This window comes from Gossypium arboreum, chromosome 10 (assembly GCF_025698485.1).
Source record: "Gossypium arboreum isolate Shixiya-1 chromosome 10, ASM2569848v2, whole genome shotgun sequence".
NCBI classification, from domain to species: domain Eukaryota; kingdom Viridiplantae; phylum Streptophyta; class Magnoliopsida; order Malvales; family Malvaceae; genus Gossypium; species Gossypium arboreum.
The window spans coordinates 123,929,532-123,955,028 of NC_069079.1; the positions used below are offsets into that span (position 1 = coordinate 123,929,532).

At 33.5% G+C, this 25,497-nt stretch overlaps 3 protein-coding genes and 2 pseudogenes across 3 annotated transcripts; 3 read left to right on the plus strand and 2 right to left on the minus strand.

The window, feature by feature from the left end:
- The first annotated feature begins 1,485 nt into the window (after window positions 1–1,485).
- On the plus strand, window positions 1,486–2,114 carry LOC108488178 (uncharacterized). The gene is made up of 2 exons (XM_017792474.2): window positions 1,486–1,743; window positions 1,926–2,114. Exons 1-2 carry the CDS (start codon window positions 1,486–1,488, stop codon window positions 2,112–2,114), a joined length of 447 nt encoding a protein of 148 aa, XP_017647963.2.
- A 6,111-nt stretch (window positions 2,115–8,225) lies between these two features.
- On the minus strand, window positions 8,226–9,608 carry LOC108488180 (UDP-galactose/UDP-glucose transporter 4-like). Its single transcript, XM_017792475.2, has one exon. The coding sequence runs from the start codon at window positions 9,421–9,423 to the stop codon at window positions 8,368–8,370; it is 1,056 nt and encodes a 351-aa protein (XP_017647964.1). The 5' UTR covers window positions 9,424–9,608; the 3' UTR covers window positions 8,226–8,367.
- Window positions 9,609–12,079: 2,471 nt separating this feature from the next.
- LOC108488181 (uncharacterized) lies at window positions 12,080–13,263 on the plus strand (annotated as a pseudogene).
- Window positions 13,264–15,152: 1,889 nt separating this feature from the next.
- LOC108488182 (UDP-galactose/UDP-glucose transporter 2-like) lies at window positions 15,153–16,428 on the minus strand (annotated as a pseudogene).
- A 720-nt stretch (window positions 16,429–17,148) lies between these two features.
- On the plus strand, window positions 17,149–17,971 carry LOC108488183 (uncharacterized). Its single transcript, XM_017792478.1, has 2 exons — window positions 17,149–17,796; window positions 17,879–17,971. Exons 1-2 carry the CDS (start codon window positions 17,149–17,151, stop codon window positions 17,969–17,971), a joined length of 741 nt encoding a protein of 246 aa, XP_017647967.1.
- Window positions 17,972–25,497: the final 7,526 nt, after the last annotated feature.

Sequence of the window (25,497 nt, forward strand, 5' to 3'; positions counted from 1 at the left end):
CCTGATTGCAGCAAATAGAATTTTGAGATACATCAAAGGTACGATAGATCACGGTTTATTTTATACATACTCACAGAGTTCAAATTTGGTTGGTTATTCAGATAGTGATTATGGTGGTGGCTTAGATGATTGCAAAAGTACATCCGGATATTTATTCCATATTGGCTCCGCAGCATTTTCATGGTCATCAAAAAAGTAACAAACAGTAGCCCTTTCAACATGTGAAGCAGAATACATGGCTGTTGCAACATGCACCTGTCAAGCAATTTGGTTAAAGAATATTTTGGGTGAATTATCTATTATACAAGAAGGTCCAATTACAATTTATGTTGACAACAAGTCCACAATATCTCTTGCAAAGAATCCAGTGTCTCATAGTCGAAGCAAACATATCGATACAAAGTATCATTTTATTCGAGAGCAAGTGAAAAATAAAAATGTGGAGTTAGTCTACTGCAGAACAGAAGATCAACTAGCGGACATTTTTACGAAGTCATTGAAAGCAGACATATTCCATAAACTCAAAGAAAAGCTTAGAATGAAAAGTTCAGTTTGAGAGGGAGTGTTAGAAATCAAATCAAACTTTTCAAAGTCAAAAATTACAATCAAATCAAAATTGGCTTCTACCTCATACAACTTGGTTTTCAAATTGGATACAACTTTGCAAATTGGATAAAGCTTATCATGTTGGAAACTTCATGAAAAATCAAGATGGTAGACAAGGCATATAATGGATAAGCATTATCATTTATGATATACTTAAGGGATAAGCAATCATTAAGGTAACTAGACTATGTCTATATATATGTATGTATAGTTTATGTGTTGCAAGTGTTGAAAAAAAATTAGTGAGTTTGAGAAAAAAAAAAGTGTTGTGAGTATAGAAAGAAAAAACTAGCAGCAGCTAGTATAGAGAAAAAAAATAAAAGAGAGTTTGTATTGTATTTTGTATTGTGTTTATTTGTGTGTAATAAAATTAGTATTTGAGTTTTTCATTATTATGCTTCCAACAGTCTTGTGGACCTTAATTCCTTAGCTTTGATGGGAAAACAGAAGCCCATAATAAGTAATTTAGACCATCACTCTGGTAATCTTCAATTACATAACAACTTTTGCTGAGAAATACGTAAACTCCTAAAGGAGACCCCATTGAAGAATGACAATAGCTACTGATTATTGAGATCTCAAGTCAGAATTACTAGAGACTCTACTTAAGGAGTCTTTTAGTTCAGTTCCTGGTATTAAATGTTGAATTTTGAAGAACAAAAGGGACCGGTTAGAGATTAGTACTTCATTTTGTTAAAGGCCAGTAATAAAGATAGTATTGAGAAGTCAATTTGCCTCGAAAATCAACTAAACTTATATCATATACATTTGCCGTTTCATATCTTAGATAGTGGCGTCCTTGGTTACCGCAAATTAACCTCCATATAAAGCATATTGAACAACTTTGAAGCTCCCAGTTTTTAGAAATAGCTTTTCGTCATGGCTGCTACCACCACCACTGTTAGGCTGAAGCTTCTTATAGACTCAAAGTCTAAGAGAGTACTGTTCGCTGAAGCTGGGAAAGATTTTGTTGATTTTCTTTTCAGCATTCTGTCAATGCCTGTTGGAACTATCATAAGGCTCCTTACTAAGCAAGGAATGGTGAGATGCCTTGGAAACCTTTATGGTAGCATCGAAAACTTGGGTGATACGTACATGCAGTCACTAGCAAAGAAAGACACCCTTTTGAAGCCTATGGTTTCAAACTATGCTACTAATAATGTGCCACTCTTGTTTCGAAACATGAAATCCTCAACAACCAAGACCAAACTTTATGGATGTAGCGACTATTGTTGTTGCACGTATGTGGAATATGACCGAAATCACGTTGTCCTGCCTAAAGCAATCTTATGAACCAAAGGATAACTCTTGTGAATCAGAGAAGCAAGGGTTCATCCTCAGTCGAGGGAGGTTATGTCAAGGGAGTAGTTACTTATATGGTCATGGATGATCTAGTAGTGAGCCCTATGTCCAAAATTTCTAGCATCACTTTGCTCAACAAGTTTAAATTTCAGGAGGTTGGGATTTTTGAAGAGAGGAAGTCATTGATATTGAAGTGGACGACGTAAAGTATCCCTTTTAAGTCTCAATATATAATGTATGTACATATGGATTCAGTTTGGCATTTCTAATAACATTTGGCTAAAACTTTTGTGCAAATAGGGAATCAAATTGCTGAGGGCATCTTTGCAATCCAATATGGTGCTTATTAATGTGTTCCTTGGGAAAGAAATTAAATTATTTCTCAAGTGATGTGGTGCTCTTGTAGTTGTGTCCCCAGGATGGAAGTGATATTTATGCTCTTCGATATAAATAAAAGATGGATTATGTTAACGACTTACATACTATTGCATATTAGTCCAATTGTAGACCTTGAAACTTTAAGGCTATATAATCTTTAAAACCTTTATTTATAACCTCAGTCTTATATCTAAACAATGCTTATATAGGGCAGGGTTGTTGGAAATTAGCCTGCATGCAGCATGTGAATTTCCAACATGTCAAGAAGCAGCCCGAGCCATGCATGCAGCTGTGAAGAAAAGAGATCAAACTGTTGTATTATTACCGGGTGAAGTATGTATCTTGAACCAGAAAAGTTGGCCTCCATGCAGCTCATGCAGATTCATGCACACAAGAATTCATGCACATAAGTTGTCCGGGTAAAGTACGTGCAAGAATCCATGCACATAAGTTTCCCGGGTAAAGTACGTGCAACTGAAGATGTTAATGCTACTGTTTCATCTCAGTTTCATTTTGTTACCTTTTAACAATGTTTCTGTAATTTAGTTCATTTTGAATTATGTTTGGATGACAAGTTGATGTAACCTGATAGTCAAAGAGCTGGTTACCAGCTTTGTTTAAGTGTGTAAGTAATATCACCTAGTTCCAATGTAATAAGTGGAGTTAGGTAGTGTTTAGGTGATGAATTTATTGATCTTTTGACCAGCCAATGACTGGTATATGTAAAGGCTTTGAGCCAAAGTTTCTTTTGAATGAAATCATTAGATTTTCTTTCCATATACTCCATCTTTCTTTGCCTTCAAAATTCTGTTCTTCATTCCTGGCAGTAGCTCAAAGTTTGGACTCCAAGCATTTTTCCTTTATTCTTTATCCGGGTAAAATAAGTTGCTGTTAAAGTCCAGATTGAAGTTCTTACTTCATCTGGTTAAAGTGTGTCTAACACCAACAATTGGTATCAAGAGCTCATTTCTTAGAGGACCTGTTTCATATTCAATATAAAACAAGATGGCTTCATCAAGCTTCTCACCAGCTACACCTCCAGTTTTTAATGGAGAAGGATATCACATTTGGGTAGTCAATATGAGAACCTACCTCCAGGCATTTGATCTATGGGAGGTAGTTAACTCAGATGTTGAACCAGAACCATTGAGAGTAAATCTAACAGTGGCTCAAATGAAGCAGTACTCTGAAGAAAAAAGTAAAAAGCACAAGGCCATGTCATGCATTCAGAACTGTGTTTCTGATGTAATTTTTAGTAGAATCATGGCTTGTGAAACACCAAAACAAGCCTGGGGCAAACTCAATGAGGAGTTCCAAGGCACAGAGAGGACAATGCAACAGCAGTTGTTGAATCTGAGAAGGGATTTCGAGAATTTGAAGATAAAGGAAGAAAAAACTGTCAAGAAGTATTCTGATATAATCATGGCTGTAGTTAACAGCATAAGGCTCCTTGGTGAGCAATTTGATGAGGCAAGGATTGTGGAGAAAGTGCTTTCTACCTTACCAGAAAGGTATGAGGCAAAAATCTCATCTCTTGAAGATTCAAGGGACCTAACCAGCCTCTCTTTAACAGAGCTGATCAATGCTCTGTATGCACAAGAGCAAAGGAGGGCAAGCAGATCGGAGGAGCACCAAGAATGTGCCTTTCAAGCCAAAGCCAAGTCTGCCTCGAGCACCTCTGCCTACAAAGACAAGAATACCTGGTCAAACGAGCCTAAAGCAGATGGTGCAGAAAGATATCCACCCTGCCCACACTGCAAAAGGGTAAGTCATTCGGGTAAAGTATGTTGGTTCAGGCCTGATGTGCAGTACAGATTCTGCAAGAAGATGGGTCATGTAGAAAGGGTTTGCAAAAACAAGGGCAGACCAAGATACAACCAACCCCAGCAGCCAAGAGCTGAAGCTCAAGTAGTAAAAGAAGACAATGACCAAGAAGAACAAGTTTTTACAGTTTCTTATTTAGCTACAAAAGGAAAAGCCACAAATGGATGGTTGATAGACAGTGGTTGCACAAACCACATGACCCCTGATGCTCACAATTTTAAGTCAATTGACAGAATTTAATTGACAGAAGCTTCAAAACAAATGTGAAGGTCGGAAATGGACACTTCATCAAAGTTGGAGGCAAAGGAGATGTGCTGATAAACACTCCTACAGGTACTAAACTTGTTACAAATGTCTTGTTAGTGCCTGAAATTGATAGAAATTTTCTTAGCATTGCTCAACTGCTTGAGAAGGGCTATTCAGTTGTATTCAAAGGCAAAGAATGCCTGATTAGTGATCCTAGTGGATCCAAGCTCATGACAGTAGCTATGACAGAAAAAAGTTTCACTGTGGATTGGAATAAGAGTCCAGATAGTGCCTACACAGCTGCTGCAGATGAATCCAAACTGTGTCACAAGAGGCTTAGCCATGCCAACTACATGTCAATGGCTCAGCTAACCAAAGAAGATTTGGTTGAAAATTTTACTAATTCAGTTGAGAAAGAAAGGAAACTTTTAACACTCAAAGAGGTGCATGATATGCATGGGAATCAATCATCTGCTCAGATAAAAGAATTAAAGGCACATGTAACTAGCTTGGAGCTTGAGTTGAAATCATTGCAAGCAACTAAAAGAGATATGGCGGAGCAGTTAGAGAACAAAGCAAGTGAAGCAAAAAAACTGGGAGAACAAAATATAGGACTTCAATCCCGCATTTCAGAACTCAAAATAATGTTAGAAAAGAGAGAAAAAGAAATTTTTATTCTCACGAAAAAACTTGAGGATGATAACAGTGAAACATTGTCTGGTATGGAGAACTTGACTGCTCAGAAAAATCATCTGCTATCAGAGAAGGAGACGTTGCAAGCTGAGAAGGCTCTGTTGAAAGAAAATTTTGCATTTGAAGGTGATGAAGCATCAAATCAAGTACAAAGGTTAATGGATGAGGCAAACACATTGCAGCAACAGCTGGAATCTTTTCATATCCAGAAGGAAAAACTGGAATTGTAGTTTGAGAGAAAGAAACAAAAGTCATCCGAAAGATTGAATGAAATGGAGAATAAAAAATTGGAGTTGAAGCAAATGGTCGAGGACCTTCAAAGAGATTTGGAAGCAAAAGGAGATGAGAAAAATGATTTAGTGAACCAAATCATCAGAGAATGCTTAATGAACAAGAGTTTGCAGCATGCAAGCCAAGGAGGAGTGTTGGAAATTGGCTTGTATGCAGCATGTGAATTTCCAACATGTCAAGAAGCAGCCCGAGCCATGCATGCAGCTGTGAAGAAAAGAGATCAAACTGTTGTATTATTACCGGGTGAAGTATGCATCTTGAACCAGAAAAGTTGGCCTCCATGCAGCTCATGCAGATTCATGCACACAAGAATTCATGCACATAAGTTGTCCGGGTAAAGTACGTACAAGAATCCATGCACATAAGTTTCTCGGGTAAAGTACGTGCAACTGAAGATGTTAATGCTACTGTTTCATCTCAGTTTCATTTTGTTACCTTTTAACAATGTTTCTGTAATTTAGTTCATTTTGAATTATGTTTGGATGACAAGTTGATGTAACCTGATAGTCAAAGAGCTGGTTACCAGCTTTGTTTAAGTGTGCAAGTAATATCACCTAGTTCCAATGTAATAAGTGGAGTTAGGTAGTGTTTAGGTGATGAATTTGTTGATCTTTTGACTAGCCAATGACTTGTATATGTAAAGGTTTTAAGCCAAAGTTTCTTTTGAATGAAATCATTAGATTTTCTTTCCATATGCTCCATCTTTCTTTGCCTTCAAAATTCTGTTCTTCATTCCTGGCAGTAGCTCAAAGCTTGAACGCCAAGCATTTTTCCTTCATTCTTTATCCGGGTAAAATAAGTTGCTGTTAAAGTCCAAATTGAAGTTCTTACTTCATCCGGTTAAAGTGTGTCTAACACCAACAAGGGTTCGGAATCTTCTCGGTCAAATAAAGAATTATGGAAAATGAAAATAGAAAAAGTTAAAAAACTTATCCCTAATATTACCAAGCTAAAAGTTATACCACTTGTATGCTATAATAGAATTATAATCATGAAAGCAGTTGAAAGAATCCCTTCAATTTGTTTATATTTGTTTTCCGTATAAAGCATAGACTCTGCAAAACTTGACAAAATCTTTTTATGATAATGTTCCTATAATGGCTGCCTACGCTGTTAGGTTGAAGCTTTTTGGTAGCATTTTTACATGGAAAAAAAAGCCAGTTTTACATTAACTCACTAATATACTATCCCTTCTGCTGGAAAAACTTGTGATGTCCAAATTTTAGTCTTGACTGTTAATTTCCCCACATGAAAAATAGAACAGTTTAAGATTAGTAATGTAATATAGGATTAACTGGATTTTGTAGATTTTTTGTCGTGGTGCTAGTTCAGAGACTGCAGTTGGTAGAATGAATTGTTGAGAAACCGAAACCAGGAAACTATTGAGAAGTGGTTCTTTTTGTTCTTGCATTTGTGTCATTTGGAAACACAGTAGTTATAATCTTAAATGATAATTTGATGTATAAATGATGGCCTATGTTCTTAGCTTGTTTTATTCTTGTAAATTGAACTTCAAGAACTATGCCAAGCAACAAGCTAATGAGGACGAGGAGCTCGATGATGATGCCAACCTTGATGCTCCGACCACTTTATCCGATCTTATCCGACACTAAAGGTTACGGTGGTGGAGGTGCTGTCAGTTGCCACGGATTGAATTAATCTATTTGAAACAATGGAAATTGCATTGCAGTGAATCCTCATCATGTTATACTGAGAGAATTGGAATAGAAAAAATTAAACCAACATTCATAAAAGAGAACTCTTGATTTTCCTTTGACCAAAAAAGAAGAGAGAACTCTTGATTTTCCACTAGTTCATCTATACGAAGTCAAGCATGAGATTCCAACAATTTTTTTTATTAGATAAACGAGCTTTAATCGAGCTAACTTGATTTGAAACTTTTGGACTTGGCAAACTCAATTCAAGCTGTCTTAACTCAGCTTCTTATAATTTGAACTTTACTTAGATTAAAATAATTTGAATTTTTCATACCGATTTTATTGGTTTTTTTTTTATGGTGAGAACACTCATCAAAATGTTGAAATCAACGGGGGAAAATGAGCATCAAGAACCATGGGATTGACAATAATCCATGTTGATTCAATTCAATATAAAAATCAAACCCTAAAAAGATTTCTTATTCAATTTCAAAATTGAGCAAATTAGTCTTTTTTTTTAAATCAGAGCGATTTAATCATAATCAACTTTAAAAGTAAAAAATTAAGGACAAGTAAACGTTATTGTACATGATTTTGATTGGTATTTAGCTCTTAAATTTTGCACATTCTATCAGTTTGATACTAATTTTTAAAAAATTATTCTCAACGTTTGTGTAAATGTTGAGACTGAGTTTATTGAAAGTTTTAAAATTAAGGCAAAAATGACAAAATATATAAATATTGAAAGTTAAATTTGTTATTATACCAACTAAAATTATGTACAGTTGATGAATACATTAATGTGTTATTAATTATTTCAGTTGCTCACTTTTAAAATTGATAAGGATTAAATTAATCTAATTTATTGAGAAAAACTAATTTACTCAATTTCAAATTGAAATATGCTAGAGAATTCCTTTTAAAAATCATACTATCAAATTAGCTAAATGAATTTGTTTATCTAATAAAAATTGAGCCCAATACTTATTCTCGAATTTAAATTTGATGTTATTCACTTGCACTTTGAGTTTAAGTGAAAATGATATATTTAATGCTAATTGAAAATAAGAAGTTTGAGTTCAAAATTTTCCTTCCGGACCAAATGGAGTAGCTTGTATGAATGTAATCTTATGATTAATTTTTTATTTAAAAAGTCTAAATGTAGTTCATCAACTTTATTTTATTTCTCTTTTATTTCCAGTTATAATGGCAATACATTAGGTCCAATAAGGAAATATACATAAAAAATGAAAATATTGAATTGAATATGAAACACATTTGGAGCAGAAAAAAGAAAAAAAAAAAAAGGAAAAAATGGCAATCTTGGGAATTAGGTGCAAAACCCCTCAATGAAATGGCACATTTTTTTTTAGATTAGGGGTTTTTTCTCTTCATCTTGTTCATCTACTACACTGTCCAGTTCTTTAGAAAAGGCTTTTGATTTCTTGACATTTACATTTGATACTTGAACCCTAGGTGATGGTTTAGTATCTGGCAACATCCTCAGTATGATTCCAATGGATATCAACAACAATCCTAACCCGTGGCGTTCGGTTAATGGTTTTGTAAATATAATGTATGATAGCAACAAAGTTACAGCTTTTCTAGCCGTTGTTATCATGGCAGTTGTAGCTGCACCGAAAATAGCAATCAAGGATAAAACAGACACTTGACCGATAAATGTAGCCATGGCTTCAAACACTAGAACACCGTAAACGTAGGGATGTTGAGAACAAGAACTCCATGCCTTAAAGAGCTCTCCTGTTAGAACCATTGGCACAAGTAAGAAAGGAATCCCAACTATTGTTGAGCAAAACAACATCTCCATTTGTGTTGTTTCTGGATTCAAGGTGAAAATTGCTTCTTGAAAATTACCCAGAAACGCATCCATGATTAAAGCACCGGAAATCATTATCACACCAATTATACTAAAATTTGGAGATGTTTGGGAATCTGCTAAGGTAAAAAGGATGAGACCAACCACAAGAAGCAAAGCAGAGATGTATTCATGAAGTGAGTATTTCCTTCTCAGGCCAGGAACAAAGGCACCCATAATCATAACTGGCAGTACCTTAGTGGATTTAAACATAATTTGGGCAGGATAGTTAAGGTAAGCCAATGAACCTTTGGTTAATCCATGAGAACCCATGAGAACGCTTGATAGTTTGACATATGAATTCCATGGATTCACCATTTGCTTCATAGTAAACCCTTGAAGTCGTATCAATATCAGGTAGACAAAGCCTTGTACAAAAGTAAAATACCATCCATAGCTGAACTGAAGCCTATTATAAACATATTCCTCACAAACGCCATTAATAAGATAACCAAAGAAGAACCCAAATGAACAAATAAGAAATTGTTGCCATTTTGGCCTATGAAGGGAAATCCCAAACAAAAATCTTGTCTGATCTCCGTTTTTCATCTCCTTCTTGATTGTTTAATTTACAAAATACCAAAAACCTGAAACTCTTACAAAAAAATCAAACCCCTAACCAAAGAATAAAAGTTAAGCATAGAAAACAAATGAAAAAAAGGTCTTCTAATAAAACATTGTATTTTCTAAATTTTGCTACCCTGAACAGAAAACTTGAAAATAAGGGGTGGATTTTAGTTATTAAAAAATAACAAGAAGAAGGAAAGTTATAGAAAATTTGTCTAGTCTTTCCCCTCACTAAAAATAAAGAAGTTGTATGAAATTTAGGGGGTGAAAGAGAGAGATTTATGGAGATTTTTAGGTGTTTGTGTTTTTTTCTCTCTTTGGGAAAACGGTGGCAACTGACAAATAGAACTCACGACTTACAAAAGGTAAGAAATAAAATATACGAGATTTGAGAAAAATAAAAGGAAAAATATCGTTCAAGATGAAGCTTCTTTCCCAACTTATTAAGGTAAATAAGATTCATTGGTTACAAGTAAACTAAACGACTAATCATAAGATTACGTTATAGCTTCAAGCTGATTACAACCCCCAAAAATAAGTTAAAATGGTTGGCATTGCTAATTTCCTGTATAAACTAATTTATTCATTTATGATTGTATTTTTCTTCAAGGTTTTTTATTGTCATAGTTATCTTGATGAACATATCTATATGGTTGATGCACGCCCATTGTTTTAAACTTCAAGTGTTATATATATATATATATAAGAAATTTCCTCTAATAATTCTAAGGCATTGTTGATTTGTTGTGGGAGTAAAGAAACTCCAATAATGTTAAACATTGCAGGTTCTGTTGGAAGCGTGATGTATAATTAATAGTATAAACGTTTCTTTTCTCTCTATACTAGCTGCGGTTAGTTTTCTATCTCTCACACTTTTTTGTTCTCTTTCAACACACGTTCCATAATTCTTTTCATAACACTCTACTTACATATTTATAAGTTTAGTAAATTGACTTAACCCATTTAATTTGTTGTCAATCTTATCCATTAATTATGGATAATGCTTAAACTCATCCCACGTTCATACTTAGTCAACCTTGAAACAAATATCGAGTTTCCACCTTGCTTGTTTTATCAAGTTGCAGGTAAATTTCTTGACAGCTTGCTATCCACCTTTCGGGCAAATTTCTTTGCCGCCTCATCTACATACTTAGTACTTAAGTAATCATTAGTAAGCTGCCGCTAAGCTAAATTCCAGAGCGACTTTTAGCTTCAAGCTTTGCGAACTTTGAGAAGTCGATCGGTTTTATTTCTAATAGGTTCAAACTACGTACAGATGAACTAGTGGAAAGTCAAGACTTCTCTTTAGTGAATGTTGATTCTGTCCTTTACAATTCCCTCTCTAGATAAAACAAGCAATAATAGGTTGGGGTTTCACCGCAATTCCCTCCGACAAATTCAATGGCGACTGCCACAGTTGCCACCAACGTGACCTTGAAGCTTCTGATTGATACAATAGGGAAAAGGGTCCTATATACCGGAGCTGGCAATTTTGTTGATTTTCTCTTCGATATATTGCTATTGCTTGTTGGTACTATTATAGGGTTGCTTACAAAATAAGGTATGGTTCAGGGGAGAAGCCAGAAAAATTTTATAGGGAGGGGTGAATGAAATTTTAATTTTTTATAATTTATATCTTTATAATTTGTAAGGGATTAAATCAAAATTTTATAATTTTAAAAGGTCAATGTATAATTTTACTTTTATTAATTTAAAATTTTTAAAAAATTTTAACGACTTAAAATACAATTTTACATTTTAAGGCGGGGGCCTGCCAAATTTCCCCTGCTCGCCCCCTAGTATGGTTGGACGCTTTAGAAACCTTTATGAGAACGTTGAGAATTTAAAAGATACATACATTCTGCTGAAAACAAACAAGGAACTTTGTTGAAACCTAAATATTCTCCAAGCTTTGCAGTCCAGTTCCTCCTTGTTGCCAAACACGAAATCATCAGCAACACTAGGGTTTTACCTATATGTATTTAGATGTACCAATATATGCTAAGAAAGAAGCACTTTTGAATGCCAAAATGTTTTATGTTATAATGCTTTAATTGGTTAAGTACACAAATTCCATTTCAATTTACTAAGCATTCTTAATGCTTACTTAAGTTGTTTTTCTTCTTTGTAGATTGTCATCTTGCAGAACCTACCGAGTTGGATTAGCAGAGGAGCACACACTAACAAAAGAGGTTAGATCTATGTCATTTTTCAGTATAGATATTGTGGTATGTATATAAAGGCACCTTGATGTGCAAGTGGACATTTTGAGTCGTGAGTCATATGATAAATATGAAAATGTTGATCTTGAATGTGAAGTTTAGCTTATAATTTAGTTGATGCTTGAATTGGTAAAAAGTTAATGCTAGGAAAAAGAATGATCAAGAATATAATTAAGTTATATAATATATTCAAAGAATTTTAAGTCATTGATGGTTTGTTGTGGGAATAAATGAACTCCATTAATGTTACATGGCAGGTTCAAACTTCAAACTACGAACAGATGAACTACTGGAAAGTCAAGAGTTCTCTTTAGTGAATGTTCATTCTGTCCTTTACCATTCTCTCTCTATATAAAGCAAGCAGTAATAGGATGGTTTTTCACTGCAATTCCATCTGTTTCATATCCACAAATTCAATGGCGACCGCCTCCACTGACACCACTGTGAGCTTGAAGCTTCTGATAGATATAAAAGGGAAAAGGGTTCTATATGCCGAAGCTGGCAAAGATTTTGTTGATTTTCTCTTCAACGTACAGTTATTGCCTGTTGGTACTGTTGAAAGGCTGCTTGCAAAAGAAGGCATGGTTGGATGTCTTGCAAACCTTTACAAGAGCGTTGAGAATTTGGGCGACACATACCTTCAGCCGACGACCAACAAGGATACATTGTTGAAACCTAAATATTCTTCAAGCTTGGCAGCCGACGTTCCTCTTTTGTTGCCAAATACTGAATCATCAACAACACTAGAGTTTTACCGATGTTCGTGTGGTCGTAATAGCGACTGTCGTTTGTATTATGCAAATGATCCAACATCTAAGTGCCCTTGTTGCTCTAGTGTCATGTACTCACCTGCAACACTTGTGAACCCCCCAAATAAGGTTTCAACTTCATCAGCTGTTGCTAATGAGGGTGCCTACGTGAAAGGGGTCGTTACGTATACTATCATGGATGATCTGACAGTGACAGCGATGTCATCTATTTGAAGCATAGCTATGCTCAAAAAGTTCAAGGTTCAACAAGTTGATGCTTTGGAAGAGAAAGTGGTTGATGTAGGCATTAAGGAGGTGAGCTTCGTTTTATCATTTCATTAACAAGTTGCTGCAATAAACTCAGGTTTCATGGCATTCGTTTGGTTTTTTATTTCAGGGTGTGGAGATACTAAGGCATCACAACAATCCAAGACCGTGCTTACCAGTGTATTCCTTACCCAAAAGGCTTGGAAGACGGGTTCTAAGCGATCGAAATTCTTGATGCTTCCGCTGCTGTTGATGCTTCTGCTGCTGCCGCTTGGAAAAGAAAGTGGTTGATGTAGGCATTAAGAAGGTGAGCTTCGTTTTATCGTTTCATTAACAAGTTGCTGCAATAAACTCAGGTTTCATGGCATTCGTTCGGTTTTTTATTTCAGGGTGTGGAGATACTAAAGGCATCACCGCAATCCAAGACCGTGCTTACGATCGAAATGCTTGATGCTTCTGCTGCTTTTGATGCCTTGCTGTTTTTTTATTTTTACAAATTTACAAAATGTTTTCTGTTGGCTGGTCCAAAGATTGCCCTTGCTTATTTTCTTATGCTGATTTCAATATTTAGATGTCTAAGTTAGAACTGTTATGAACTTGGTTATTTATATGTTGATCATTCAATGTTTTGTTGATGTTAAAACCTAGTTTCAGAATTATGTTTTAAAATAGTTGTTGGCTTTGACAATGTAGTGGTTTTACCGGTTGGAATAATATAAAGTAAATTTCTAATATAAATTTCATTATGTAAAGGACAATTTCAGAAGAAATACTTGAATAAAGGGATGGGTTCACTGGGTAGAGCTTAAAGGTTTACCACATTTTGTAAAAGTTAAAAGGTTAAAATTTTGTTTTTATATATAAATTTACAAAATTTTCTAAAAGTAAATATATTAAAATATTATTTTTATTTTTATTTTTATATTTTCTATGATTATATTAATGATTTTAGTTTTCTAGAAAATAAAAAGTAATGATTAAAAATTATTTTTCTAAAAATGATGGAATATTAAAATATTAGCAAGGGTTAAATATCTTTTAGCCCTAATATATCTAATCCCACAATGTAGTATTTATGGAATTTTTCTCTCAATTAGTTACCTATAGTTTAATATGGTCAAATATTTTGGTGACATGGTAATAGAGACAATTCAACATGACAAATGACACTTCATCCAAGAAAAATGAAAAATTGAAGTTATAACATGATAGTTTAAGAGACAATTTCAAGATAAAAATTTTAAAAATCCTAAAATTTTATAACACATTAAAATTATATATTTAGAATATAAATATATTTTTAAATGTAATAAAGTGTGCAGAACAAAATTTAAATATATAAATAAATTGAAATAAAGCATATTGATTAAGTGGTAAATTTATAATTTTTTCAATGTAATTGACATGAGTTTAAATCCTATCATAAATATATTTTTATTATTTTTCTTTTTATGTAAAAATTAAAGTACTTTCAAATAACATAATTTATTTTAAATACTGAAGATCAATTTTATAATTTCTTAATTATATTATACCTAATTGATTCATGATATTTAATTAGTCAAAATTTTTATTAATAATATAACATAAATAAAAATATAATATTTTTAAATAACATGAATATCATGTCAGGAATTTTTTTCCACTCTTTTTAAAATCTAAAGTCGTTTCCATGTCACCATTCCCAACAATGTTGGATGAATTGTTTGATGGTGTCGAAAGGTACCCAATTGTGAAAAAAAATCTATAATTATCATATTGTAAAATAAGATATACTTTAGGAACTAAATAAGTATTTAATCATATTAAAAAATATTTAATTTTTCCAGACTAGGATTTTCTCTCTTCATCTTATTCATCTTATACACTTTCCACTTCTTTAGAAGAGGCTTTTGGTTTCTTGGCATTTACATTTGATACTTGAACCCTAGGTGATGGTTTAGCATTTGGCAACATTTTCAATACGATTCTCATGGATATCAACAACAATCTTGATTCGAAGCATTCGATCAATGGTTTTGTAAATATCATGTATGACAACAACAAAGTTACAGTTTTCTTAGCAGTTCTTATCATGACAGTCGTAGCCAAGGGCGAAGTCAGAAAATTTTTTTAGGAGAGGCCAGATGAAATTTTAATTTTTTATAACATTTTTAATACGATTCCCATGGATATCAACAACAATCTTGATTCGTAGCATTAGATCAATGGTTTTGTAAATATCATGTATGACAATAATAAAGTTACAGTTTTCCTAGCAGTTCTTATCATGACAGTCGTAGCCAGGGACGAAGTCAGAAAATTTTTTTAGGAGAGGCCAGATGAAATTTTAATTTTTTATAGTTTATATTTTTATAATTTATAAAGGATTAAATTGAATTTTTATAATTTTAGGGGGACCAAAGTACAATTTTACCTTTACTAGTTTAAAATTTTAAAAAAATTTCAAGAGCCTAAAATGAAATTTTTCATTTTAAGGGGGCGGACCCATGCCAGCCATGAATGTAGCCATGGCTTCAAACACTAGAACACCCTAAACATACGAATGTTGAGAACAAGAACTCCATGCCTTAAGAGCTCTCCTGTGAGAACCATTGGAACAAGTAAAAAAGGAATCCCAACTATTGTTGGGCAAAGCAACATATCCATCTGTGTTGTTTCCAGATTCATGGTGAAAATTACTTCTTGAAAATTATCCAGAAACGCATCCATGATTAAAGCACCCGAAATCATTATCACACCAATTATGCTAAAATTTGGAGATGTTTGGGCATCTGCTAAGGTGAAAAGGATGAGACCAACCACAATAAGCAAAGTAGAGATGGATTCATGAAATGGGTATTTCCTCTTCAGGCCAGGAACGAAGGCACCCATAATTATAATTGCAGTACCTTGGTAGCTTTAAGCATAATTTGGGCAGGATAGTTATGGTAAGCCAATGAACCTTTGGTTAATCCATGAGAACACCCGATAGTTTGATATATGTGTTATATGGATTCAACATTTGCTTCGTAGGAAAGCCTTGAAGTCGTATCAATATCGGGTAAACAAAGCCTTGTACAAAAGTGAAATACCGTCCATAACTGAACTGAAGCTTATTATAAACATATTCCTCACTGTTGGGAATCGTCATGTATAAGTAAAGAAAAAAAAATGAAAAGAAAAAAGAAAATTAATAACACAAATATTTACATGAAAAAATTACTCCAATGAAGAGAATAAAAAACATAGGCAAAGAAATTTAATTAGTCAGCAAATAAACTAAAAAGGAGTACAATGATGGAGAAAGTCAAAACAAAAATCCTAAACCTCGAATAATACAAAGCTCTCTAGTTAAAACACGAAATTCCTTAAAATTCTCTTTTGTGTTGTTTCATCAACTTTTCTAGTGTTGCTACAAGCTCTACTTATAAACTAAAATATTGTTAAAATATCTCTAGAGTTATTAAAGTTTAACTGAGAAAACATAGCAAATTTTAAATGGGGAAAGAAAATTTAGTGGGAAACACGTTACTACATCACCATATCCCGCATCATGTTATCGTGACATTATGGTCTTCCTCATTCTGAAGTCAACTTTGTTTTGACTCTGATTTGATCCGAATATGCGAGGCACATTCCACACTCACAAATGCCATTCACAAGGTAATGAAATAAGAACCGAGATCGACAAATAAGAAATTGTTGCCCTTTGGTCTATCTAAAAGGAAAATCTCAAACAAAAATCTTGTTTGATCCTCTATTTTCATCTCCTATTAATAAGTCTTGATTGTTTAATTTACAAAGTACCGAAAACCTCAACTCCTAAAAAATAAAAAATCAAACCCCTAACCAAAGAATCGAAGCTAAGCCTAGAAAAGAGATGAAAAAAAGTCTTCTAATAAAACATTATCTATTTTAAATTTTGCTAGTTTTAATAGTAGCTTCAAGAAAAGGTAGATTTTAATTATTAAAAATTAACAAGGAAAAGGAAAGTTATAGAAGATTTGTCTAGTGTTTCCCCCTCGCTAAAAATAAAATTGGACCAAATTTAGGGGTGAAAGAGAGATTTATGGAAATTTTAAGTTATAGTGTTTTTTTTTCTCTTTGTGAAAACGGGGTTAGAAATAAAATATACAGGATTTAAGAAAAGAAAAAGTCATTCAAGATCAAACGTTTTTCTCAACTCATTAAAGTAAACAAGATTCTTTGATTACAGGTAAAAAAAAACAATTAATCATAAGATTATGTTATTAGCTTCAACCTGATTTACAACTCCCAAAAAATGAAGTTAAAAGGGCTGGCATTCCTAATTGCCTATATAAATTAATTTATTCATTCATGATGTACAGATGAACTAGTGGAAAGTCAAGAGTTCTCTTTAGTGAATGTTCATTCCGTCCTTTACCATTCTCTCTCTATATAAAGCAAGCAGTAATAGGATGGTTTTTCAGTACTGCAATCCCCTCCGTTTCATATCAACAAATTCAATGGCGACCGCCTCCACTGCCACCACTGTGAGCTTGAAGCTTCTGATAGATACAAAAGGGAAAAGGGTTCTATATGCCGAAGCTGGCAAAGATTTTGTTGATTTTCTCTTCAACATACTGTTGTTGCCTGTTGGTACCGTTATAAGGCTGCTTGCAAAAGAAGGCATGGTCGGATGTCTTGCAAACCTTTACAAGAGCGTTGAGAATTTGGGCGACACATACCTTCTGCCGACAACCAACAAGGATACCTTGTTGAAACCTAAATATTCTTCAAGCTTGGCAGCCGATGTTCCCCTCCTGTTGCCAAATACAGAATCATCAACCACGCTAGGGTTTTACCGATGTTCGTATGGTCATAATAGCAATTGTCGTAAGTACTATGCAAATGATCCGACATCTACTTGCCCTGCTTGCTCTCATGCCATGAACATCCCCGCAACTGTTGTGAACCCCCTAAATAAGGTTTCAACTTCATCAGCTGTTGCTAATGAGGGTGGCTACGTGAAAGGGGTCGTTACGTATACAATCATGGATGATCTGACAGTAACAGCATTGTCAACTATTTCAATCATAGCTATGCTCAATAAGTTCAAGGTTCAACAAGTTGATGCTTTGGAAGAGAAAGTGGTTGATGTAGGCATTAAGGAGGTGAGCTTCGTTTTATCATTTCATTAACAAGTTGCTGCAATAAACTCAGGTTTCATGGCTTTCTTTTGGTTTTTTATTTCAGGGTGTGGAGATACTAAAGGCATCACTACAATCCAAGACCGTGCTTACCAGTGTATTCCTTACCCAAAAGGCTTGGAAGACGGGTTCCAAGTGATCGAAATACTTGATACTTCTGCTTGTGTTAATGCGTTGCTGGTTATTTTACAAATTTACAAAGTGTTTGCTGTTGGCTGGTCCAAAGATTGTCGTTGCTCATTTTCTTTTGTTGATTTCAAATTTTCAATATTTATATTTCTCTTAATTTAGAACTTTTATGAACTCGAATGGTTATTATATATGTTGATCTATCGATATTTTGTTGATGTTAAAATATAGTTGCAGACTTATATTTCAAAGTAGTTGTTGGCTTTGACAATTCCGAGGTTTTCTATAGAAAAGATAATTTTCAGAATAAATTACTTGAAGGTGCTTTGGACCATCACTCTCTAATTACTTAACAACTCTTAACTTGTTTTATCCTTAATTTTATGTATAATCACTTCAGGCTTGCGATCCAAACAATATTAAATTTCGTGCTAGAGAAGGTAGCCATATCTCTCCAATTGTTTATAAGTTTACCCCATAGCCCTATGCTTAGAGCTAAATAATCTAAAATTTTTACCATTTTTATGTTATAATAATAGATATATAATATGAGATTTTAACATGTGGAAAGAATCCATTGTTACTTCATGAGACCCGATGTAAAATAGTAACTTTTTTTTTTTTTTTTTTGTATAGGCCACCTAACTAAATATACCAAGGCAAGGTTGCCATGGCTGCCTACACTATTAGCTTGAAGCTTCTTGTAGACTCAACAAGCCACAAAGAGTTATATTTGTAGAATCTGGGTAAGATTTTGTCGATTTTATGTTCAACATTCTGTCATTACCTACTGGCATTATCATAAGGCTTCTCACCAAAGAACAGATGGTATGTATGTGTGCATGTAACCTTTAGAGCCTTTCAAGTTTTCATAGCTGTAATGGTTCAAACCCTCAGAAGACTCAAACCTTAAATCTATATTTCTATCCTTAATCACCTTTGTACACGATCTAAGCAATTATAGAATCAAACAGTGAAGTGATTCTTTTGTTCTTGCAATTCTGTCATTTGGCAACGATCTTATAATCTTAAATTGGAAATTTGATAGACAGGGATTGAATCCTATGTTCATAGCTAAGTGATTTAAAACATAATGTGAGACTTGAAAGTAGTGGAAATTATAAATTAATATATAATTAAATTATACTTTGGCTTCTCAAATAATGAAATTTTTTGTTAAGTCTCTTAATAATAATGAAATCATAACTTAGTACATGATTTTATTTTGACATCTCAAAAATTTATAATTCAATCCAGTCCCTTGATGCAATCGTAAACCAACGAAAAATGCGATAAAGGCAAGACCAATCAATTAATAGTATAGTTACGGTGAGCGATATCGTTCCCACTAGGACCAAAAGTACTAGTAATTATCGTCTTTGTATTATTTAACCGATAAATGGGGGGTGATTGATTAAAAAATAAAATTAGCTAAATTAATTAACTAAAGAACACGACAAAGAACAAATCAAGAAAATAATTGAATAAACAACCAAGAAGCAAAACAATACCTAGGAAAGAATCTACCTAGATTTCATATGTCATTATCAATCTGAATTATACAATTCTTTACTTAATATCTTGATCCATAGAAATTCTTAAATTATTTTAATATCTCTTTCGAGAGTAAAAGCAACTGACTCTAAGTTGATTAATTAAAATTTATTTCTAATTAAAACTCATATTATAACATTAACTTGATCTATGGATCCCCGTATTAGATTTGACTTTAATCCAGTAGATTTATGTCGTCCTATTTCTAGGATTGCATGTAACTCCACTCAATTATATTAGATCTACTCTTAAACAATGATTTTTCCTTCTTTGATTTAAGCACATCAAACATGGATTAATAGTCTGGAAATATTAAACCAAGAATTAAGCACATATAATTGAGAACAAGATCCAAGCATTTATTGCGTAGAACAGAAATAAAAAGGCAGAATTCATCATAGAGTTCATCTCTCTAAGTATTTAGAAAATTAGTTCATAATTGCAAATAAAAACATCTAAAAGATAGTATAACCACAAGAAATAAAGAAACTCATAATAAACTTCAAAGAAATCAAAAGAAGATCTTCGATCTTGATGGAAATTTACTTAGAGACCGCTTCAATGGTGTTTTTCGAGTTGTTTTCTTCAGTATTCTTTGACGGCCCTCTCCTCTCTTCTCATATTTGGTATATATAGGTCTTAGAATGCCCGAAAAACCTAAAAATTATGTTTTTCTGCGTGTTTGGATTGTAAATCACGATTTTCACATGGTCTGGCACATAGCCATGTGGTAGCCTGTGTGACTTACATGGTCGTGTACCTAGCCCGTGGGGCCCCTGTACTTTGCTCCTATTTTCAGTTTTCACTCATTTTACTCCAAAATGCTCTCCTAAGTATAGAAATATGAATTTAAAGGATTAGAAATCTAAAATTCAACATTTATATCGGATAATCGCCCAAAAATGCATTAAGAATGAGATTAAAACATGTTACTTTTGACATTTATCGTCCCTCCTAAATTTTTCTTTTTGATTTGCCCTTGTTTGACTTTTTTTGTTTTTTGGTTTCCCTACTAATCCTCAATGTTTGATAGGCCCATTAAGGGGGTAGACGCCAGCTACAAGTTTTAAAGTTGCTCATACCCAGAGTAAGGATCGATATATGTATATATATGTATGAAAAGTGTTATAAAAAAAACTTACATAACATTATTAACAACATATCCATATCTAATAGTTTAAATAACATATATTTTAGTGAGCTAGTTTAAACTTGGCTAATGATTTTGTATGTGTTTTTCTTGGTTCTCAGAACATAGAGAATTGGAACCAAAAACAAGATATTGTTAATGTTAATGTTTGTTCACTATACCACATTTCATACATGGAAGAAATCAATTTAGGTGATTGCAAATCAATTAATTAATCTAAAAAATAGAGAAGTCTGGAATCTTCAAATATGCGTAAGAAATATCATAAATCAAATCCAAGTTACATACTATAGTATACATATATGGATCAAGCCAGAACTATTGATATTTTAAAATAACAATTCAAGCAATGACACACCATAACTATAGAGAATAATTGAAATATAGTTCTAAAAAAACCAACCAAAGAAACATTTATTGTGCTATATGCAAACCCTTTTTGCCTCTTGTACACTCCCAGTGAACAATATAACTGCATCCAATTATCTTACATTCAAGGGATAGATCACGGCAAAGCTTTCTATATATTTGGCATTTTGGATAATAGTGAACTCTTTTGACACAAGTGAGAGGATGTGGATGATCTCCTTTTATGTAATTAGTCCCAGGCTTGATAAATGAGTATTTTTCGATAACACATTTGATATGAACTAAAGTGTTACAAGCTGAACAATAGTAGAACCAGTGTTTTGGATTCTTTTCTTTTTCACAAATATCGCAATAACAACTTTATGAATAATTACCATCATCATCATGATAAGTGAGTGTGAAAAGATGTACATCAAATCTGTGTTGAGTTGTAAGTGGCAATGTAAGACAATTGTCATCCAAATTAAAATTGCACAGCTTGCATTTGTTTGTGAAATACATAGACTTATCACAAGCACTGCACACCTGATCTTTATGCTTGTTAAAAATTGCATAGAGGCGATGTTAATGTCCTTGGGATATGGGCATATCAGAAACCAAAAAACATTACAAATAATAACTATTTTCATATTTATCACAGATATAAGCAAAGCCACTTGTTAAATAGCTGCAAATATCATATTGAAAAATGCAACTAGAAGTAAGTTTAAGAAGCCTTTGGCAATAGTGAAACCAAAAATGCTTCTGTACAGGTAATTCAACACAAGTTTTGTAGAGAAAGAAGTCACATTGTGAGTAACAATAATAAGAAGTAACGATGGGTAGAAGGGTACCGTCACATTGTTTAAAATATTGGACGTCTCCACTCAATGTTAAGATATGTTGATGCCATGAACGTTTAATCCACTTGGCTGTCATAATTTTTCTCAAATCAGCATGTTCCTCTGTTGGAAGTGTAATAAAAATAAATCAAATACTAATTTTTTATTACACACAAATAAACAAAATACAATTTTTTTCTCTCTATACTAGTTGCTGCTAATTTTTCCTTCTATACCTCACAACACTTTTCTTTCTTTTTGTTTTCACTCAAGCTCACTAACTTTTATATCACACACTCATTCATTCCTCATAAAACTCTACTTAAATTTTATAAGCATAGTAAACCGACCAACTTTATCATGCCTTGCCGTCCAAGACTGTTCAAGCTGCTGCCATCATTATCCTTTGTCCTTGATTTTTCATGAAATTTCCAGCATGATAACGCTTTATCATTTGTGCAGGTCACTTTGCAATTCACTGTCAAGCCACATTTCCATGAGGTTGAAAGCCAATTTGGATATAAATCCTTTGGCTACAATTTTTATGCTGACTTTGAAACTCGGTTTGTTTTCTAACACCTCCCCTCAAACAGAACTTTTCATTCCATGCTTTTCTTTGAGTTTATGGAATATGTCCACTTTCATTAGCTTCATAAAAATGTCTGACAGTTGATGCAGTAAACTAACTCCACATTTTTATTTTTCACTTGCTCTCGAATAAAATGATACTTTATATCGATATGCTTGCTTTGACTATGAGACACTGGATTCTTTGTAAGAGATATTGTGGACTTTGTCAACATAAATTGTAATTTGACCTTCTAGTTTAATAGATAATTCACCCAAAATATTCTTTAACCAAATTGCTTGACATGTGCATGTTGCAACAGCCATGTATTCCGCTTCACATGTTGAGAGGACTACTGTTTATTACTTTTTTGATGACTATGAAAATGATGCAAAGCCAATATGGAATAAATATCTGGATGTGCTTTTGCGATCATCCAAGTCACCACTATAATCACTATCTGAATAACCAACCAATTTTGAACTCTGTGAGTGTGTATAAAATAAACCTTGATCCATCGTACCTTTGATGTATCTCAAAATTCTCTTTGCTACAATTAAGTGATCTTATTTTGGCTTTTCCATGTATTTGCTAACTATTCCCACTGCATACATGATGTCTAGCCACGTGATAGTCAAGTACCTTAAACTTCCAATGATATATCTAAATAATGTTGGATTTACCGGCTCTCTGAATGAATAAATACTTAATTTCATGCCTGGTTCTACTGGCGTGGCTACTGGCTTGCAATCTTCATACTAAATTTTCTTAAAACCTGTTCCGCATAATTCTTTTGAGACACAAATGTTCCATCTTTCATTTGTTTCACTTCGACTCTAAGAAAGTATGACATTTCACCTATATCTGTCATTTCAAATTCTTTAATCATAGCTTTCTTAAAGTCATTGAACATACCTGGATTGTTTCTCGTGAAAATCATATCATCCACATATAAGCACACGATCATGATGTCACTAACTTCTTTTTTCTTCGTATATAGAGCATGCTCGTATGGGCTTTTCATGAACTTGTTCTTCTAAAAGTATTCATCTATTCTTGTGTTTCATGCTCTCGTGGCTTGCTTCAGTCCATATAAAGCTTTCTTCAAGCGATAAATTTTATCTTCTTGTCCTTGTTTGCTATATCCAGGTAGTTGTTCAACGTAAACTTCTTCTTCTAGGTAGCCAATAAGGAATGTTGACTTCATGTCCATCTAATAAATTTTCCATTTATTTTGTGCTGCAATTGCCATGAGAAGCCTTATAGTATCAATTCTGGCGACTGGAGCAAATACTTCATCATAGTCCACACCATATATTTGCTTGTAGCCTTTTGCAACTAGTCTTACTTTGTATTTCTCCACTTTTCCTTCTTTGTTGGTCTTCGTCTTGTGTACCCATTTAACTTCAATTGGACTATGTCCTTCTGGTAGACTTATTAGCTCCAATATGTCATTTGTTCTTATTGCTGCAATTTCTTCATCCGTTGCCTTCTTTCATCTGACATCTTCAATTACATCTTTATACATTATTAGATCACATTCTGTCATTAAACAAAATAATGAATAATCAAGTGTTTTTTTTATGGGCTCTGTAACCTCATAAATATCGCGTAAACTACGCATTCTTGTAGGTGCTTCCTCTGAGTTGCTGATATTATTGTTGATTGGTGATGATGATGTTGTAGGAGTTGTTGCAACAGGACTTGGAGGAGGGCTTTGATCGCCACATTGTTCTTGATTAATGAAGTCGTTGTCTTTGTCATCACTGAAAAATAATACATCAATTTTCTTCTCTTCTTCGTTCTATATCCAATAATCAGTTTCATCGAATTTAACATCTCTTGAAATAATAACTTTCTTGGTGAGAGGTTTGTATAACCTATATGCCTTGCTTCTCTTTTTATGACCAATGAAAGTACATTTTACTCATTTATCATCAAACTTCTTTCTCGTCTAGTTAGCAACATGAGCATATGCGATGCATCCAAAAATCTTAAGATATCTGACTCCTGGCTTTTGATTGCTCCAAGCTTCATTTGGCGTCTTGTATTTCACACTTTTTGTTGGACACCAATTCAACAAATAAATAGCACATTGAACAGCTTCAACCCAGAAAGTTCTTGGTAAATGCTTATCTTTAACCATACTTTTTGCCATATCAAGAATAGTGCGGTTCTTTCTTTCAGTGACTCTATTTTGTTATGGCGTATACGTAGTTGTCAACTGGTGAATAACTCCGTGTTCCTTGCAGAAGCTTTCAAATAGCTTTGAAGTATACTCAACACCTCTATCAGTTTTGAATATCTTAATGAAATGTTCACTCTATTTTTCTGCCATGGCTTTGAACTTGATAAACTTGTCAAATGCTTCTTATTTTGTTTTAATAAGATATATCCAACTTTTTCTACTAAAATCATCAATAAAAGTAACATAGTACCTGTTTCCACCAAGTGATAGTATATCAAAAGGACCTACTATGTCGGAGTGCACGATCTCCAATGGTCTCTTAGCTCGTCGAGTTTTTCCCGCTTCAAAATTCTATATATGTTGCTTTCCTTTAATGCAGGCTTCACACAGTTGATGAAGAGGATTAATTTCTGACAACCCATTCACTATATTTTCTTTTAACAATAGCTTCAGACCGAAAAATCCAAAATGCCCAAACCTTAAATGCCACAACCATGAATCATATTTAATTGCATTCTTCAAAAATTTCACCTCTCCAAATTCAATATCAATAGTAAACAGACAGTTACGCATCATATCAACTTGGGCAATTAATTCACCACTCTTATTTTTTAGGGCAAGCATGTAGTCCTTCATATGTACTTCACATCCTTTTTCTAGAAACTGTCAAAGGCTGATGATATTGCTTTTCAAAGCTGGTACGTAATAAACATTTGATATGAACTTCTTTTCTTCATTCTTTTGTGTAATAGTAACTTGGCCTTTACCTTTGACCGTGGTATGCAATTTATGTCCAAACATTATTCGTCTATGAATATTCTCATCCAACTCTAAAAATAAGTCTTTTCAACCACATATGTGATTCATGGCACAATTTTCAAGATAC

Coding starts and splice junctions, on each gene's coding strand:
- LOC108488183 (XM_017792478.1), top strand. CDS start 17,149: ATGGCGACCGCCTCCACTGCCACCACTGTGAGCTTGAAGCTTCTGATA. Junction 17,797..17,878: donor TTGATGTAGGCATTAAGGAG/GTGAGCTTCGTT, acceptor TTTTTATTTCAG/GGTGTGGAGATACTAAAGGC.
- LOC108488178 (XM_017792474.2), top strand. CDS start 1,486: ATGGCTGCTACCACCACCACTGTTAGGCTGAAGCTTCTTATAGACTCA. Junction 1,744..1,925: donor ACACCCTTTTGAAGCCTATG/GTTTCAAACTAT, acceptor CTTGTGAATCAG/AGAAGCAAGGGTTCATCCTC.
- LOC108488180 (XM_017792475.2), bottom strand. CDS start 9,423: ATGAAAAACGGAGATCAGACAAGATTTTTGTTTGGGATTTCCCTTCAT.